Source organism: Pongo pygmaeus, chromosome 5 (genome assembly GCF_028885625.2).
Source record: "Pongo pygmaeus isolate AG05252 chromosome 5, NHGRI_mPonPyg2-v2.0_pri, whole genome shotgun sequence".
In the NCBI taxonomy this organism is placed as follows: Eukaryota; Metazoa; Chordata; class Mammalia; order Primates; family Hominidae; genus Pongo; species Pongo pygmaeus.
The window spans coordinates 37,334,800-37,350,104 of NC_072378.2; the positions used below are offsets into that span (position 1 = coordinate 37,334,800).

A 15,305-nucleotide genomic window follows, 5' to 3' on the forward strand; every position below is an offset into this window, starting at 1 on the left:
ACAGAGGTGACCACACCAGGGCAACCTGTAGTGCCAGTGCCTGGTTCCACCCGGGGGGCATCTGAGAACTGTGTCCTTCCATTCCTGAGTCCAGCACTTCCCAGGCCAGGTCAGCACTTTAATTCCTTGGGAAGTCTGTGTTTATCTTATTTGATTCATTTTAATTTTTTAAAAGTTTTTAGAAATAGAGAAAGGGTCTCACTTTGTTGTCTAGGCTGGTCTCAAAGTTCTGGGCTCAAGCAATCGCCCACCTCCGCCTTCCAAAGTGCTGGGATTACAAGCCTGAGCCACCACGCCCAGTTCTGTGTGTTTGTTTTTTTTTTCTTCCTTCCTTCCTTCCTTCCTTCCTCCCTCCCTTCCTGTCTCCCTTTCTCTCTCGCTCTCTCTCCCCTTCCTTCCCTTCCTTCTCTCCCTTCCCACCCTCCCTGCCCTTTCTTTCTTTATTTTTTTGTTTTTGTTTTTGAGACAGAGTCTCACTCTGTCACCCGGGCTGGAGTGCAGTGGTGCGATCTTGGCTCACTGCAACCTCCGCCTCCTGGGTTCAAGCGATTCCTCTGCCTCAGCCTCCCAAGTAGCTGGGACTACAGGCGTGTGCCACTACGCCCAGCTAATTTTTGTATTTTTAGTAGAGACCGGGTTTCACCATGTTGTTTGGCCAGGATGGTCTCGATCTCTTGATCTCGTGATCTGCCCCCAATGTACTGGGATTACAGGTGCCACCGCGCCTGGCCTTCTTTTCTTTTTCTCTCTCTCCTCTCTTCTCTCTCTCTCTCTTCCTCTCTTTCTTTCTTCTCACTGGAGTCTTCCTCTGTCGCCCAGGCTGGAATGCAGTGGCATGATCTCTGCAACCTCCGCCTCCCGGGTTCAAGTGATTCTCCTGCCTCAGCCTGCCAAGTAACTGGGCCTACAGGCACACACCACCACGCCTGGCTAATTTTTGTATTTTTTGTGAAGATGGGGTTTCGTCATGTTGGCCAGGCTGGTTTCCAATTCCTGACCTCAGGTGATCTGCCCACTTTGGCCTCCCAAAGTGCTGGGATTACAGGCTTGAGCCACCGCGCCCAGCCACTAAGTCCCCTTATTTCTATCTCAAGCCCAAGTTGTCAGGAACTCACTGAGTTCTCCCATCTATGGAGGAAAGAGATCCATCTCACAGCTTTGCCACCTGAACACCCTGGGACAGCTGCCCAGGGGTCTGGGCTGTAGTCTAATCTGGTCAGTCTTCTTTCCTCCACTCTGATTTTTCTCAAATAGCGTCCCTTTCTCCCCAGACTAACCCATTTTCCTGAATTCTTCTGATTCTTTTCCACATCTTGTTCCCCTCTACCCTCTAAGTCTTTCTTCTCCCCTTTTCAGCTACCCATTTATTTCCATATTCATTGTAAATACAGTTATTTGAAGTCTTTTTCAGATTGTTCTATTATCTCAAGTTTCAGGGACAGAAATTCTATTGTGATGTATGCTGTCTGTCTGTTGCTCATAGTGATTCAGTTCCTGATGCATTTGATACTTTCTGATTGTGAGCTAAAGTTGGATTTTTTTTTTTTCTCATGGTGGATCAAGTGGCCTGGGTTGTGAAGGCTCCCTCCAGACATGATTTTTCCTTTGTCACTGTACTCCTGGCCAATGTAAGAATTCCTGTTTTTCTGGTGGTGGTTGTTACTGTGGTAAAATATAGAACATAAAATTTACCATCTTACCCATGTTTAAGTGTCCAGTTCAGGGGCATTAAGTATGAACATTCATAGCATTGTCACCGTCACCACTGTCCATCAACAGAACTTGTTCCTCTTCCCAAACCAAACCTCTACACCACTAAACACTAACTTCCCATTCTCTCCTTCCTCTAGCCCCCAGCAATCACCGTTCCATTTTCTGTCTCTATAAATTTGCCTACTCTAGCTAGGTACTGCATATAAGTGGGATCATGTAAGATTTGTTCTTTCGTGTCTGGCTTAGTTCACTTAGCCTAATGTCTTCAAAGTTCATCCATGTTGTAATATGTGTCAGAATTTCCTTCCTTTTTAAGACAAAATAATAGTCCATTGTATATGTGATCGTACATTTTGTGTATACTACTCTATTCATTCATTCATTGATGAACATTTGGGTTGTTTCCACCTTTTGGCTATTGTGACTAATGCTACTATCAACACTGGTGTAGAAATATATTTGTTTGAGTCCCTCCTTTTTTTTTTTTTTAAGACGTTGTTTTGCTCTTGTTGCCGAGGCTGGAGTGCAATGGCACGATCTCGGCTCACTGCAACCTCCACCTCCTGGGTTCAAGCGATTCTCCTGCCTCAGCCTCCCGAGTAGCTGGGATTACAGGCATGCGCCACCACACCCGGCTAATTTTGTGTTTTTGGTAAAGACAGGGTTTCTCCATGTTGGTCAGGCTGGTCTCGAACTCCTGACCTCAGGTGATCCGCCCACCACGGCCTCCCAATATGCTGGGATTACAGGCATGAGCCACTGTGCCCGGCCAAGTCCCTGCTTTTAACTCTTTTGGGTATATACCCAGAAGTGAAATTTCTGGCTCATATAGTAATTCTGTGTTTAATTTTTTTGAGGCACTGTCACAATGTCTTCCACAGTGGCTGCACCTTTTACATTCCCAGAAGCAATGTACAAGGGTTTCAATTTCTCCATATCCTTGTCAACACTTGCTATTTTCTGTTTTGTTTTGTTTCTTAATAATAGCCATCCTAATGAGTGTGAGGTGGTATTTCACTGTGGTTTGATTTGCATTTCCCTAATGGTAAGTGATGTTGATCATCTTTTCATGTGCTAATTGGCCACTTGTATATCTTCTTTGGAGAAATGTCTTTTTGACAATGAATAATTGCATGAATAATTGAATAAATGAACAATGAATTTTCAAGTCCTTTGCCTATTTAATCAGATTTTTTTTTCTTGAGACAGGCTCTCCCTCTGTTGCCCAGGCTGGAGTCTGGAGTGCAGTGGTGTGATCTCGGCTCTCTGCAGCCTTGACCTCCAGGGCCCAAGCAATTTTCCCACCTCAGCCTCTCTAGTAGCTGGGACTACAGGTGCATGCCACCATGCCCAGCTGATTTTTGTATTTTTTGTAGAGATGAGGTTTCACCTTGTTGCCCAGGCTGATCTTGAACTCGTCTCAAGCGATCGGCCCACTTTAGCCTCCCAAACTGCTGGGATTATAAAGTGCTGAGCCACTGAATCGACTTCAAATTGTTTTGCTGTTGTTGTTGTTGAGTTGTAGGAGTTTAAAATATATATCCTAGATATTGGCCAGGTGTGGTGGTTCATGCCTGTAATCCCAGCACTTTGGGAGGCCAAGGCGGGCAGATCACTTGAGGTCAGGAGTTTGAGACCAGCCTGGCCAGCACGGCGAAATCCTGTCTCTACTAAAAATACAAAACTTAGCCAGGCATGGTGGCACACGTCTGCAGTCCCAGCTACTTGGGAGGCTGAGGTGGGAGAACCACTTGAACCCGGGAGGCGGAGGTTGCAGTAGCCAAGATCACACGAGTGCACTCCAGCCTGGGTGACAGAGCGAGACCCTGTCTCAAAAACAACAACAAAAACCCACAAAATATATATCCTAGATATTAATCCCTTATCAGATACTTGATTTGCAAATATTTTTTCCCATTTCATGGGAAATTGTGTCCTTTTTTTTTTTTTTTTTTGAGACTCTGTCACCCAGGCTGGAATGCAATGGCTGGATCATCTTGGCTCACTGCAACCTCTGCCTCCCAGGTTCAAGCAATTCTCCTGCCTCAGCCTCCTGAATAGCTGGGACTACAGGCGCCTGCCACCACACCCAGCTAATTTTTGTATTTTTAGTAGAGACAGGGTTTCACCATGTTGGCCAGGCTGGTCTCGAACTCTTGACCTCAAGTGATGCACCCACCTTGGCCTCTCGAAGTGCTGGGATTACAGGCATGAGCCACCACACTCTGCCCCCGAAAGTTCTTAATTTTAATGAAGTCCAATTTATTTTTGTTTTGTTGCCTATGCTTTTGGTGTCATATCCAAGAAATCCTTGCCACATCCAATGCCAAGAAGTCTCCCTTATATTTTCTTCTAAGAGTTTTGTAGTTTTAGCTTTTATGTTTAGGTCTTTAATCCATTTTGGAGTTAATTTTTTAATATACTTACGGTAAAGATTCAACTTCATTATTTCGAATGTGGACATCCAATTTTCTAAGTCTTCTTTAAAAGACTTGCCTTTCCCTCATTGAACGGTCTTGGTACCCTTGTCTAAAATCATTTGACCATATGTGTAAGAGTTTATTTCTGGGCTATTCTATTCCATTAGTCTAAATGTCTGTCTTTATACTAATACCATACTATTTTAATTATTGTAGATTTGTGGTTACATATTAAAATCAGAAACTGTAAGACTTCCAATTTTGTTCTTTTTCAAGATCGTTTCGACTATTTGAGGTCCTTTGAGATTCCATATAAATTTTAGGATGGATTTTTCTGTTTCTATAAAAATATTATGATTTGCATTTCCATAGGGATTGCACTGAATCTGTAGATTGCTTCAGGCAACATTGACACCTCAGCAATATCAAGTCTTCTAATCCATGAATATAGGATGTCTGTCCATTTATTTGTGTCTTCTTTCACTTTGTTTGGCAACATTTGTGATTTTCAGCGTACAAGTCTTTTGCTTCCTTGGTTAAGTTTATTGCTAAGGGCCAGGCGCGGTGGCTCACACCTGTAATCCCAGCACTTTGGGAGGCCGAGGCCGGCGGATCACGAGGTCAAGAGATCAAGACCATCTGGCCAACATGGTGAAACCCCATCTCTACTAAAAATACAAAAATTAGCCAGGCATGGTGGCGGGCACCTGTAGTCCCAGCTACTCGGGAGGCTGAGGCAAGAGAATCGCTTGAACCCGGGAGGCAGAGGTTGCAGTGAGCCGAGACCATGCCACTGCACTCCAGCCTGGGTGACACAGCGAGACTCTGTCTCAAAAAAAAAAAAAAAAAGTTTATTGGTAAGAATTTTATTCTTTTTATTCTTTTTCATTGCTTTTATAAATGAAATTGTTTTCTTAATTTCCTTTTTGGATTTTTCATTATTAGTGTATAGAAACAACTAATTTCTATGTGTTAATTTTGTATCCTGCAACTTTGCTGACTTTATTAATTCCAATAAGTGTGTGTGTGTGTATGTGTGTGTAATCCACCTTGGTTTTGTTTTTATTTTTACCTGGAGACTCAGGCAGGGACAGGTTTTCCTGTCATCTTCCAAAGCCCGTGGGTAGGCTTTTACTAGGTCCCTATTCACTGAGGAAGCAGGCTTCAAGGATCCCAGCTGTCCTCAAGAGTACTGGTTCCAGCTTCCTGCTTCATGAAGGCCAAAGCCTGGGTCATGGCCCCTGAAAGGTCAAGGTCATTATAATGCCAGCACCTTGGCTGCTAAGCCTATTTCCCTTCCAATACCCTCCCCTCAGAGCTCCTGGTGCATCAGCTCGTCCAACCTTCTGCTTTTCTGCTGTCTCTTGATTTAAGAAACAGACACATTATATTTCTACATATTCAGAGCACAAGGGTCCCAGCATCCCACTTCCAAATGAGCACGTCAAGCACATGCATTCAGAGGATACCTGGAAGCCAAAATTTTGCCATAGTGAAAGGCCTTATTCCTGAACACAGCTAGAGTGGGGAAGACCTTGGCTCCTCCCCCGACAGGCAAGAGTTTTGCCTCCGCATGGGGCTGGTGGCCTGCCAAGGCCCAGACAACAGTGGGTTGTCTACTGTTACTGAGGGCCTACTGTGTGCCAGATACCATACTAGGTGCTTTACATACATTATATGTCATTAAGTCTTCCCTCTAGTCCTGTGAGGTAGGTACTATTATTGTCACTGATTCACTTGAGAAAGCTGCCAAAACACAGATAGCAAGGGGCAGAACCAGAATTCTGATTTAGGTTGGCTCAGCCTTTTATCAAATACATCTGGTCTTCCTCTGTCCTTTCAAAAGCCTATAGCTTTCGCATCTTGCCCACTCCTCTGCGGGTAGGGTCTGTGGTTTCCTTTCTCTTATCTATCCTCAACACACAGTGGGTGTGACCTGGGTGCAACCAGTCACAGCTCTGCAGAGGTTACTGTGATTTTGCCCCTGAAGGATCTATCCACAACTTAGGAATTCACACAGCTTTTGGCCTGAGCCCCCGTTACCGAGGGAAAGGAGGTTTTTGCCAAGGACTCCAAGGGGAGTGCACTTGATGCTGGTCGGGACCCAAAGCACCCAGCCCTCCCTGAGACATTGTGTGAGTCGGGCTGGGCCTCAGACACGGCCCCCACTGCCCCACCCCAGCCAGGGTGGTGCTTGTGTGGGAAGGACTTTAAATCCAGCTGCCAGACCCCTGGACGGGAGAAGGAGAGACGGCTGGCCACCATGCACGGCTCCTGCAGTTTCCTGATGCTTCTGCTGCCGCTGCTGCTACTGCTGGTGGCCACCACAGGCCCCGCTGGAGCCCTCACAGATGAGGAGAAACGTTTGATGGTGGAGCTGCACAACCTCTACCGGGCCCAGGTATCCCCGCCGGCCTCAGACATGCTGCACATGGTAAGTGTGGCCACGGCCCTTGCTGGCTGGGATAGAAGGGGTGCTGGCCAGGGTCTGTCACCAGGCCCTCTTACCCTGCTCCTCATGCTGAAGCTATTTCAGAATTCCTCTCCTTTTTCTGGTCAGTGACAGAGTCCCCGAGTCCCTGACATCATATTACATTACTTTAAATGGCAAAAACCACAATTACTTTTGCACCCGCCTAATAAAATTTACAGGCCCCTATAAGCAGCCTCATAATACAGATAAGGAAAGTGAGGCTCAGAGGGATTTGTTGGGGTCACACAGCTGGCAGAGCCAGACCCAAAGCCCTGGCTTCCCACTCCAATGAGCTTTCCCCAGCACTTCCTCAAATGCATGTGCCCTCGGTGGGGGAACCCGGGAAGTTCTTAACATCTTTGTGAAAACGGTCTTTCACATGCCTGCCAAGGAGAGGACAAGAGGAAGCAGGGCAGCAGGATGGGCGTGGGCACCTGGGGTAGGAGGCAGGTGCTAAGGAGGTGGGTGACAGCAGATAATCCAGAAGCAGAGAGGGCTCTGGATCACATAGTCCAAGTTCTGTCTCGGTCACCTACAAGACCTGTGATTCGAGGCAAGTTCTGTAACCTTGCCGATCCCATGTCTCATCTGTAAAAGGCGGTCAGAATTAGAGCTACGTATACCAGTGTGGACTGAATCTCACAGATATCCTACTGAATGGGGGAGGAAATAAAATCTCTAAAAAATATATAGTAGGATCTCTTTATATGAAGTCTGAAAACATGTAAAAATACTAGTTATGTCCTGGTGAAAGAAGCAGACGTGGTAAACATACATGTACATGCACACAGGAGACAGAAGCCAGGTTTAGGGTTGGTTACTTCTGTCAGGAAGAGCTATTTATGGTAGGGTGAGAGGCGGGCTGTCTATATGCAGGATTAAAGGAGATAAAGTGAGAAATTCACCCACTTCCTGTCCTCCCTGAGGGCTGAACTAGCTTGTCCCCTCCAGCCACCCTGAGGTGGCTGGGGAGGTTGCTGGGCAGTGTTCAGGGACCCCTGGAGCTGGTGCCTGAGAGAACAGATGCACCTTGGGGAACACAACAGTGAGCCTGGGGCCCCAAACCTAAGTTCTAAGCTCAGCCCAATGTGATCTGGCTGAAGTAACTCTGGGTGGACCTCTTTCCCTTCAAAGGCCTCTGTTTCCAGATGGAAACATGGGGCTGGCGATCCCTGCCCTGGGCGTCAAGACAGGATGACATGTAAGAAAGATCTAGGAAGAGCTCTGCACACACACCCAGCACTGCCGTTCACAGCTGTGCCAGCCTGGGCATCGAGGAAAGGTGGACAACAAACCAGGAGTCACAGATGCAGCTCTGCCAACAGCTCCCTGATTGATGCCTGCGACTCATTGTTGGGCTTCAGTTACCCCATCTGTAGATCCCTGATGCCCTACAGTCTTGCCGGCTGAGACTGGGGGCCACACAGGCTGGGAGCTGCTTCTCAGACAGAGGTGCACCTTGGAGTGGGGCAACATTCTGGGAGGCAGTTGGGATACTGAGGGGATATGCTGCTGCCTAATGGGGAGTGATATGAGGAGGAGGAGATGAGGCTGGGGCTGGGATGCCAGGAAACATTCAGGACAAGACTCAGGTTCAGCCTCAGCAGTGGTGAGGGCAGGGACTCTGCAGCCAAATGGCCTGGGTTCAAATCTTAGCTTTGTTACTTATTAGCTTTGTGACCTTGCCCAAATTAAACTCTCTGTGCCTCAGTCTCGTCATCTGTAAAATGGGGATGGTAACAGTGGAATAATTCCCTTGTAGCTATAGTGGTTGTAGGGTTAAGTGAGTGAATATGTGTAAAGCACTCAGAAGCAATGCCTGGCACACAGTCAGTGCTCAATAAGTGTCTGATTAACACAAAAGAGGGAATGGATCCAGGGTGAGGCAGGTGGAGGTTATCATGAACTCTTCCTTCTCTCTCAGCCTCCAGAGCTAATCAGCACCAGTTTTGCCACCCCGAAGGTTCAATTGTCCTTGAAATCTAACCCTTACCCCTACCCCCTTCTCTTCTCAGCACAATCCTGGTTCAGGTTTCTTTCATTCTTCCATGCAAGGACTCCTAGGATAGCCTCTACCTGTTCCCCAGCTTCTGGCCTCTGCTGTCAGAATGAATAATCCCACACATGGGCCTGACCCTGCTCAAAATCCTTCAGTGGCTCCCATGGCTCCCTACTGCCTCAGGTTAAAGCTCCAGCTCCTAACTGAGAAGGTTCTGTGTGTTCTGGCCCCTGCCTATCTCTCCATCCTCCTCTCCCGCTTGCCCTTTATTCTTCTGTAACCTGAACAGCTTGTCTTTTCCCAGCCAAAATGTTTCCCAGCTTCATGCCTTTACTGATGTGTACCTTCTGATTAGGATGCCTCTCCCCTCCAGCTGACTAATGCCTCATCTTGTAACACTTAGCTTGGTGTCTCCCTCTCCACCTTTGGCTGGGCTAGATGGATGGCCCTCTTTGGTGCCCCTATAGTACTTGTTGCACATCTGTCATTTACCATGTGGTGGCCCAAATGACTTTTATGTCAATGGAAACTTGGGCTTCTTGGTTCCTGCTGTTGTCCCAGGGCTGACGCAATGCCCAGGACTGTTGAATGAATGAATGAATGGACTTGCTTCTAGATGGTGACCATGGGGCCAATGCGGGTGGGTGCTGAGAGTCTTACAACTCCACAGGGGGCTCTAGATGACTGAATGAGAATCCTTAAGACCAAAGCAATGATGCTAATGGTGGGGCTCCAGATATCTAGTCAGAATGGAAATTACAGCCAGGCTCTGTAGGGGGAGACTGCTTTAAGAAGGGCCCTGTCTCAGTCATCAAGAGTTGACAAGTATCTGTTGAGCACCTACTATGTGCCAGCACTGCGCCAGACACTGGGGATCCATCCATGCCCTACCGTGACGACACTTACAGTCCAGCCCGGCACCTCGCAGGTGATCTCAGACACCCTGACCCTGGTCCCCAGTGCCCTGCCCCTTTCCCACTCCCAGTCTCCCACTGTTGCCAGAGTTGAAAGAATCTCAGGGGCCAGTGATTTGGGACAAAAATGTCCAGAGAGGGAAAGATACTCACCCAAGGTCACAGCTGTGGAGCTATCCCAGCCAGGTGCACCCATCCCCATGCCAGGCAGCGGCTCCTGAAAGCCTTGAGTGGGTGGGGAGTAGGTGTGGCCACACAGCCACCTCCCCTCAGGATCACCCAAGCTCTTGGCGCTTTATGGGCTGTCTGGCTCCCAGAGCTGGCTGGGCCCTCATAGGGTGGAGCAAGAGCTGCCGCCAGGCCATGGATTTCCAGGAGAAGCCAAGGACAGCGTTTAATGGGATCCAGGTTTCCCCTCTTCAGTCCTTTGGGTCGGATGCCTTGTTAATCCCTCTTCCCACCCACACTCGGCCTGTCCTCTCAGCCAGGGACACAATCTCAAAGGCCCCGAACCTAAAATTCCTCCTGTCACCATCTCACCTGAGGTCCCCTCTGGAGAACACTGTCACTGGGGTCTGACAGTGGGTTACCAAGGCTCTGAAAGTAGGCCCCTTGGTGAGAGGCCTGCGACATTCAGTGTCACATAGAGACGCTTAATTTTCTTGGAGAAAGGGGGTTGCCGTTGACAAGGGTTGGGAGCAATTAGGAACAACACTGGGACGGGAGCCTGCAGAGGGCAAAGGCATGGGGGCTGGGTGTCCCAAGGGGAGGGTCGGGGCTTAGAGGGAGAGGAAGGTGCCAGCCCTCAAGTCAGGTTCATGGTTGAGGGGGAGGGAAATGGGCTGAATAAACAACCCAGCCCCTCGACATCGATCACACCGTGATCTTGTGCTCTTCAGAGAAGTTCAAGGGGGCCTGGGAGGTAGGCAGGGGCATGTATGGCCACCTTTTTCACATGAGGCTTTTAATAATAACACTGTCACCAACACCACCTCATCCACTCTTCCCAGCCCTCTGAGGGTGCGGAAAGGTTAGACAATATGTGCAGTCACACAGCTGGTGAATGGTCCAGCTCCACGGCCTGGGGTGGCATCCTCCACCGTCCCACAGACGCCCACCCAGAGCAGAGACCTGTTCCAGGCCATGCCCAAGAGTCACCCCGCTAAGGAGGTGCCGGAAGGATTTCCCCACGACCTCCTCGACCTTTTGCTTGGTCCCCACAGCATCTGTGGGCATCCTCACCTCCCTTCTCTCACCTGCCCTGCAGAGATGGGACGAGGAGCTGGCCGCCTTCGCCAAGGCCTACGCACGGCAGTGCGTGTGGGGCCACAACAAGGAGCGCGGGCGGCGCGGCGAGAATCTGTTCGCCATCACCGACGAGGGCATGGACGTGCCGCTGGCCATGGAGGAGTGGCACCACGAGCGTGAGCACTACAACCTCAGCGCCGCCACCTGCAGCCCAGGCCAGATGTGCGGCCACTACACGCAGGTGTGGGCCCGGCGGGCGGGGCGGGGTGGGGCGGGGCGGAGCCTCGCGGCGTGGGGGTGGAGCCACGTGCTCCCTGGGCGGGGCCACCTCTGCCATCACCCCTCCTAAGCGTCCTCGCTGCAGGAGGCTGGCTTCACTCCAAGACCCCTCAAACGCTTTGCAAATCTTGTCCTCTCAAGATTCCATTTCTTAGGCAGCTAATACGCTGTCTAAGCCTCTGACGGAGTCGGCTTCTCCTAGGCCGCTAGGCCAGGCGCAGTAGCTCACGCCTGTAATCCCAGCAATTTGGGAGGCCGAGCTGGGAGGATCGCTTGAGGCCAGGAGTTGGAGACCAGCCTGGACAACATGGCGAGATCCCTGTCCCTACAAAAAAATACAAAAAACTTTGCTGGGCGCGGTGGCGCGCGCCAGCTACTCTGGAGGCTGAGGTGGAAGGATCACTTCAGCCTGGGAGGTTGAGGCTGCAGTGAGTCGTGATCGCGCCACTACACTCCAGCCTGGGCGACAGCGGGAGGCCCTGTCTCAAAAAAAAATAAATTAAATAAATAAATTAATTAATAAAAAGGGGTGGGGGCGGTGGGACATGTTAGGTGTCACAGACCCAGTTTTGTGGACGTGGTTATTGTCCTAGGCGATACTGTACTGGGCTCCAAGTGGTCCCGCCCCACTTCCCCCAGAGAGTGCAGGGCTGTTTGCCCCAGCAGCAGATAGTCCCTTAACTTCTCTCTGTGGCTCTTTTGCATTTATTGTGGTGTCTAATTTGCTACTTCTCATCTGCCAGGGACTAATAATGCAAATAGACAATTTTGCTTAGTTTTTCTTTTGCATTTAACAATTATGCATAACGATGAAGAACAAATTGTGGCTGAATGAAAGGCTTCAGGGAGATTTCTGATAGAATTTCCTGCTCCTCAGTCACACTTTGCTCCTGTCTGGGTTCTCACTGCATTTTGAAAGTTTGGGCTTGCAGATAAGATGTGTATGTGTGTGTGTGTGTGTGTGTGTGTGTGTGTGTGTAGGGGAATTAACATTAGTATTACTGAATTATTTTTTCTCCTCCCAGTGCTTATGTGTTGTACAAATAATAACATGACAAACAAAAGAAAAGAAACCAACCATCTTCCCACCCACATCCACCAATTCCATTTCTCAGTGTCTCTTTTTCATGGTATTTTTAGTCTTCATCTTTAGGGAGGAAATCCCAGCAGCACCCACCCAGGTCAGAAAGTTGTGAGGGCCCAGCACCCTTCCTGGCCCTTTCCCTCTGGATCCTGCCACCCCTCCCTCTCCCTCCACCCCCACCCACTTGCTCCTGCAGGGATTGTTATCAGGGCCCAGCAGGGAGTGAGTCAGCCCAGCTCCACCCCAGCTTTCTCTGGGGCTGAGGGTGCATGCACTCTGGAGTCGTTTCTGCCCAGAAGGTGCTCAACACCGGGGAGACCTTCAGCTGATTTCAGCAGAGATTCCTGGGCAGATTGAACCTAGAACCAGCAAGGCAAGGCTGCTGGTCTCACCCCATGGCAGCACACAAATGTTGTTGGACTTTTTGTTTGATAAAGATAGAAGTCTTTCTAGCAGTTAAGAGACCCACACTGAGAAACAACCAGAACAGGTCCTGCTCACCTGTGATTTGGGGGAAGTTCCACTTCCAAAATGCTTCCTCCTGCTGCCCTCCTTGGACTTTTCTTGTTGCTGAGGTCTAAAATTCTACCATTTGAGGTTCTTTCTTTTGGATATATCCTTCATTTAAAATGCAAGGGCCTCTAGGAAGAGCCCACAGAAAAAAATTAATGAGGGTATATCACAGTCTTGGAGCTGAGGGAAAGTTTTGAGAGGAAAAGAGACCTGGCAAAGTGGTATGTGTGGTTGGCAGAGGAGAGTAGACTGTTAAGGACAAACTCCCCCCATCCCTCCCCCTGGTTAGAGTTTTGTCCTGAACCTGCATGGCCCTGGGGACGTGGATGTCACAGGCTATAGGGTGCCTCTTCTCCCCACCCCTGTAAGGCAGGTATAGTGGGATGCCAGGAAGGCACCATGCCACCTCGCATGGGGCTGAGCTGCTAGGTTTGCCCTCCTTCAGGTGGTATGGGCCAAGACAGAGAGGATCGGCTGCGGTTCCCACTTCTGTGAGAAGCTCCAGGGTGTTGAGGAGACCAACATCGAATTACTGGTGTGCAACTACGAGCCCCCGTGAGTGCCGCGGGGAACCCTGGAGATGGAGAGGGGGAAGAAGGCACAGGCAGAGCCAAGGGGAGGGCGGAGTCGGCCACAGCCTGAAGGAGTGGGAGGAGAGGGGTCAGTCTGGAGCTATACCGTCCAGGGAGCTGTGAAGGCACCGATGGGGGTCTGCTGTCATCCGCCAGAGAGGGCCAGGAGGAGCCCAAGGTCGCCCAGCAAGTGAGTGGCTGGCAGTCAGGAGACCCAAGGGCATTTCCAGAGTAGGTGTGTGTATAGGAGTTGGGGAGAAGGTTGGGAGGGGTCGACCCCCTCCCCGCAGCATCCTCCTGACCTCCTGTAGGGGGAACGTGAAGGGGAAACGACCCTACCAGGAGGGGACTCCGTGCTCCCAATGTCCCTCTGGCTACCACTGCAAGAACTCCCTCTGTGGTGAGTCCACGGGTGGATGGGTAGGGGCAGGGGGTGTGGAAGGGATGCGATGCAGACTGGATGGTCTAAGAGCCTCCCTGGACTGAGCGGGGCGTGGGCAGGGAAGGAGCCTGGCGGGATGAGACCACCGGGGGCCCCTGGCGGCTCCCTTAGCCCTCCACGCGCCGCCACTTTGGCGCCCAGTCCTTCCAAGTGGCAGGATTTCAGCCCTTCAAAGGGAGGTTGTTAGAAAGTCTGGCGGCTTCGCGGGGTCCCGCGCGAGGTGGGCGTGGCCACACGTTAGGGTCTCGAGGAGCGGGCTGGGGCCAGACCGGTGGGCGTGGTCAGAAGGCTTCAAACGGGCTAGGCCAGCCTTGCTGGGGGCGTGTGAGGGATGTGAGGGACCGGGATCCCGCTGGAGAAGTCCCCTGAAAAAGGGCAAGTACGAATGTAGAGAGACTTGGACCAGGAGGTGGATAGAGGAGCAACTGTGTCAATCACCAGAAGTAACGTTTCTTTTCTTTTTTCTTTTTCTTTTTTTGGACGGAGTTTTGCTCTTGTTGCCCAGGCTAGAGTGCAATGGCTCGATCTCTGCTCACCTGCAACGTCCGCCTCCCGGTTTGAAGCAATTGTCCTGCCTCAGCCTTCCGAGTAGCTGGGATTACAGGCATGCGCCACCACGCCTGGCTAATTTTGTATTTTTAGTAGAGACGGGGTTTCTCCATGTTGGTCAGGCTGGTCTCGAACTCCTGACCTCAGGTGATCCACCTGCCTCAGCCTCCCAAAGTGCTGGGATTACAGACTTGAGCCACCGCGCCTGGCTTGTAACTTTTATTTTCAATGAGGGGCATATCCGCTGGAGAAGTGTGTGTGCGTGTGTTTGTGTGTCCTGGTAGGACATTTGGTCGCGTCACTTGGTTTGCAGTGCCAAGAGAGATGTGGGGTCCTGCTTGCAGCACTCATGCCCGTTCTCGTCTGTCTTATCAGAACCCATCGGAAGCCAGGAAGATGCTCAGGATTTGCCTTACCTGGTAACTGAGGCCCCATCCTTCCGGGCAACTGAAGCATCAGACTCTAGGAAAATGGGTACTCCTTCTTCCCTAGCAACGGGGATTCCGGCTTTCTTGGTAACAGAGGTCTCAGGCTCCCTGGCAACCAAGGCTCTGCCTGCTGTGGAAACCCAGGCCCCAACTTCCTTGGCAACGAAACACCCGCCCTCCATGGCAACAGAGGCTCCACCTTGCCTAACAACTGAGGTCCCTTCCATTTTGGCAGCTCACAGCCTGCCCTCCTTGGATGAGGAGCCAGTTACCTTCCCCAAATCGACCCATGTTCCTATCCCCAAATCAGCAGACAAAGTGACAGACAAAACAAAAGTGCCCTCCAGGAGCCCAGAGAACTCTCTGGACCCCAAGATGTCCCTGACAGGGGCAAGGGAGCTCCTTCCCCATGCCCAGGAGGAGGCTGAGGCGGAGGCTGAGTTGCCTCCTTCCAGTGAGGTCTTGGCCTCAGTTTTTCCAGCCCAGGACAAGCCAGGTGAGCTGCAGGCCACACTGGACCACACGGGGCACACCTCCTCCAAGTCCCTGCCCAATTTCCCCAATACCTCTGCCACCGCTAATGCCACGGGTGGGCGTGCCCTGGCTCTGCAGTCGTCCTTGCCAGGTAAGGCCCGTAGCATCTGTCCCACTTTCCTCCTGGCTCTGGAATG

General features: G+C 50.5%; 1 protein-coding gene across 6 annotated transcripts in view; it reads left to right on the plus strand.

Annotated features, from left to right (window-relative positions):
• PI16 (peptidase inhibitor 16) overlaps positions 1 to 15,305 on the plus strand; it is a 20,097-nt gene continuing 4,792 nt past the window's right edge. The window contains exons 1-6 of one of the 6 annotated variants that reach the window (XM_054491157.2): positions 1 to 109; positions 6,316 to 6,567; positions 10,787 to 11,008; positions 13,089 to 13,198; positions 13,527 to 13,615; positions 14,582 to 15,259. In XM_054491157.2, coding sequence (XP_054347132.1) covers positions 6,397 to 6,567; positions 10,787 to 11,008; positions 13,089 to 13,198; positions 13,527 to 13,615; positions 14,582 to 15,259 — 1,270 coding nt within the window. In that variant the 5' untranslated portion in view covers positions 1 to 109; positions 6,316 to 6,396. Of the gene's footprint in view, positions 110 to 6,044; positions 6,568 to 10,786; positions 11,009 to 13,088; positions 13,199 to 13,526; positions 13,616 to 14,581; positions 15,260 to 15,305 lie in introns of those variants that run through there. The other 5 variants (XM_054491161.2, XM_054491158.2, XM_054491160.2 and 2 more) reach the window with 5 other exon arrangements.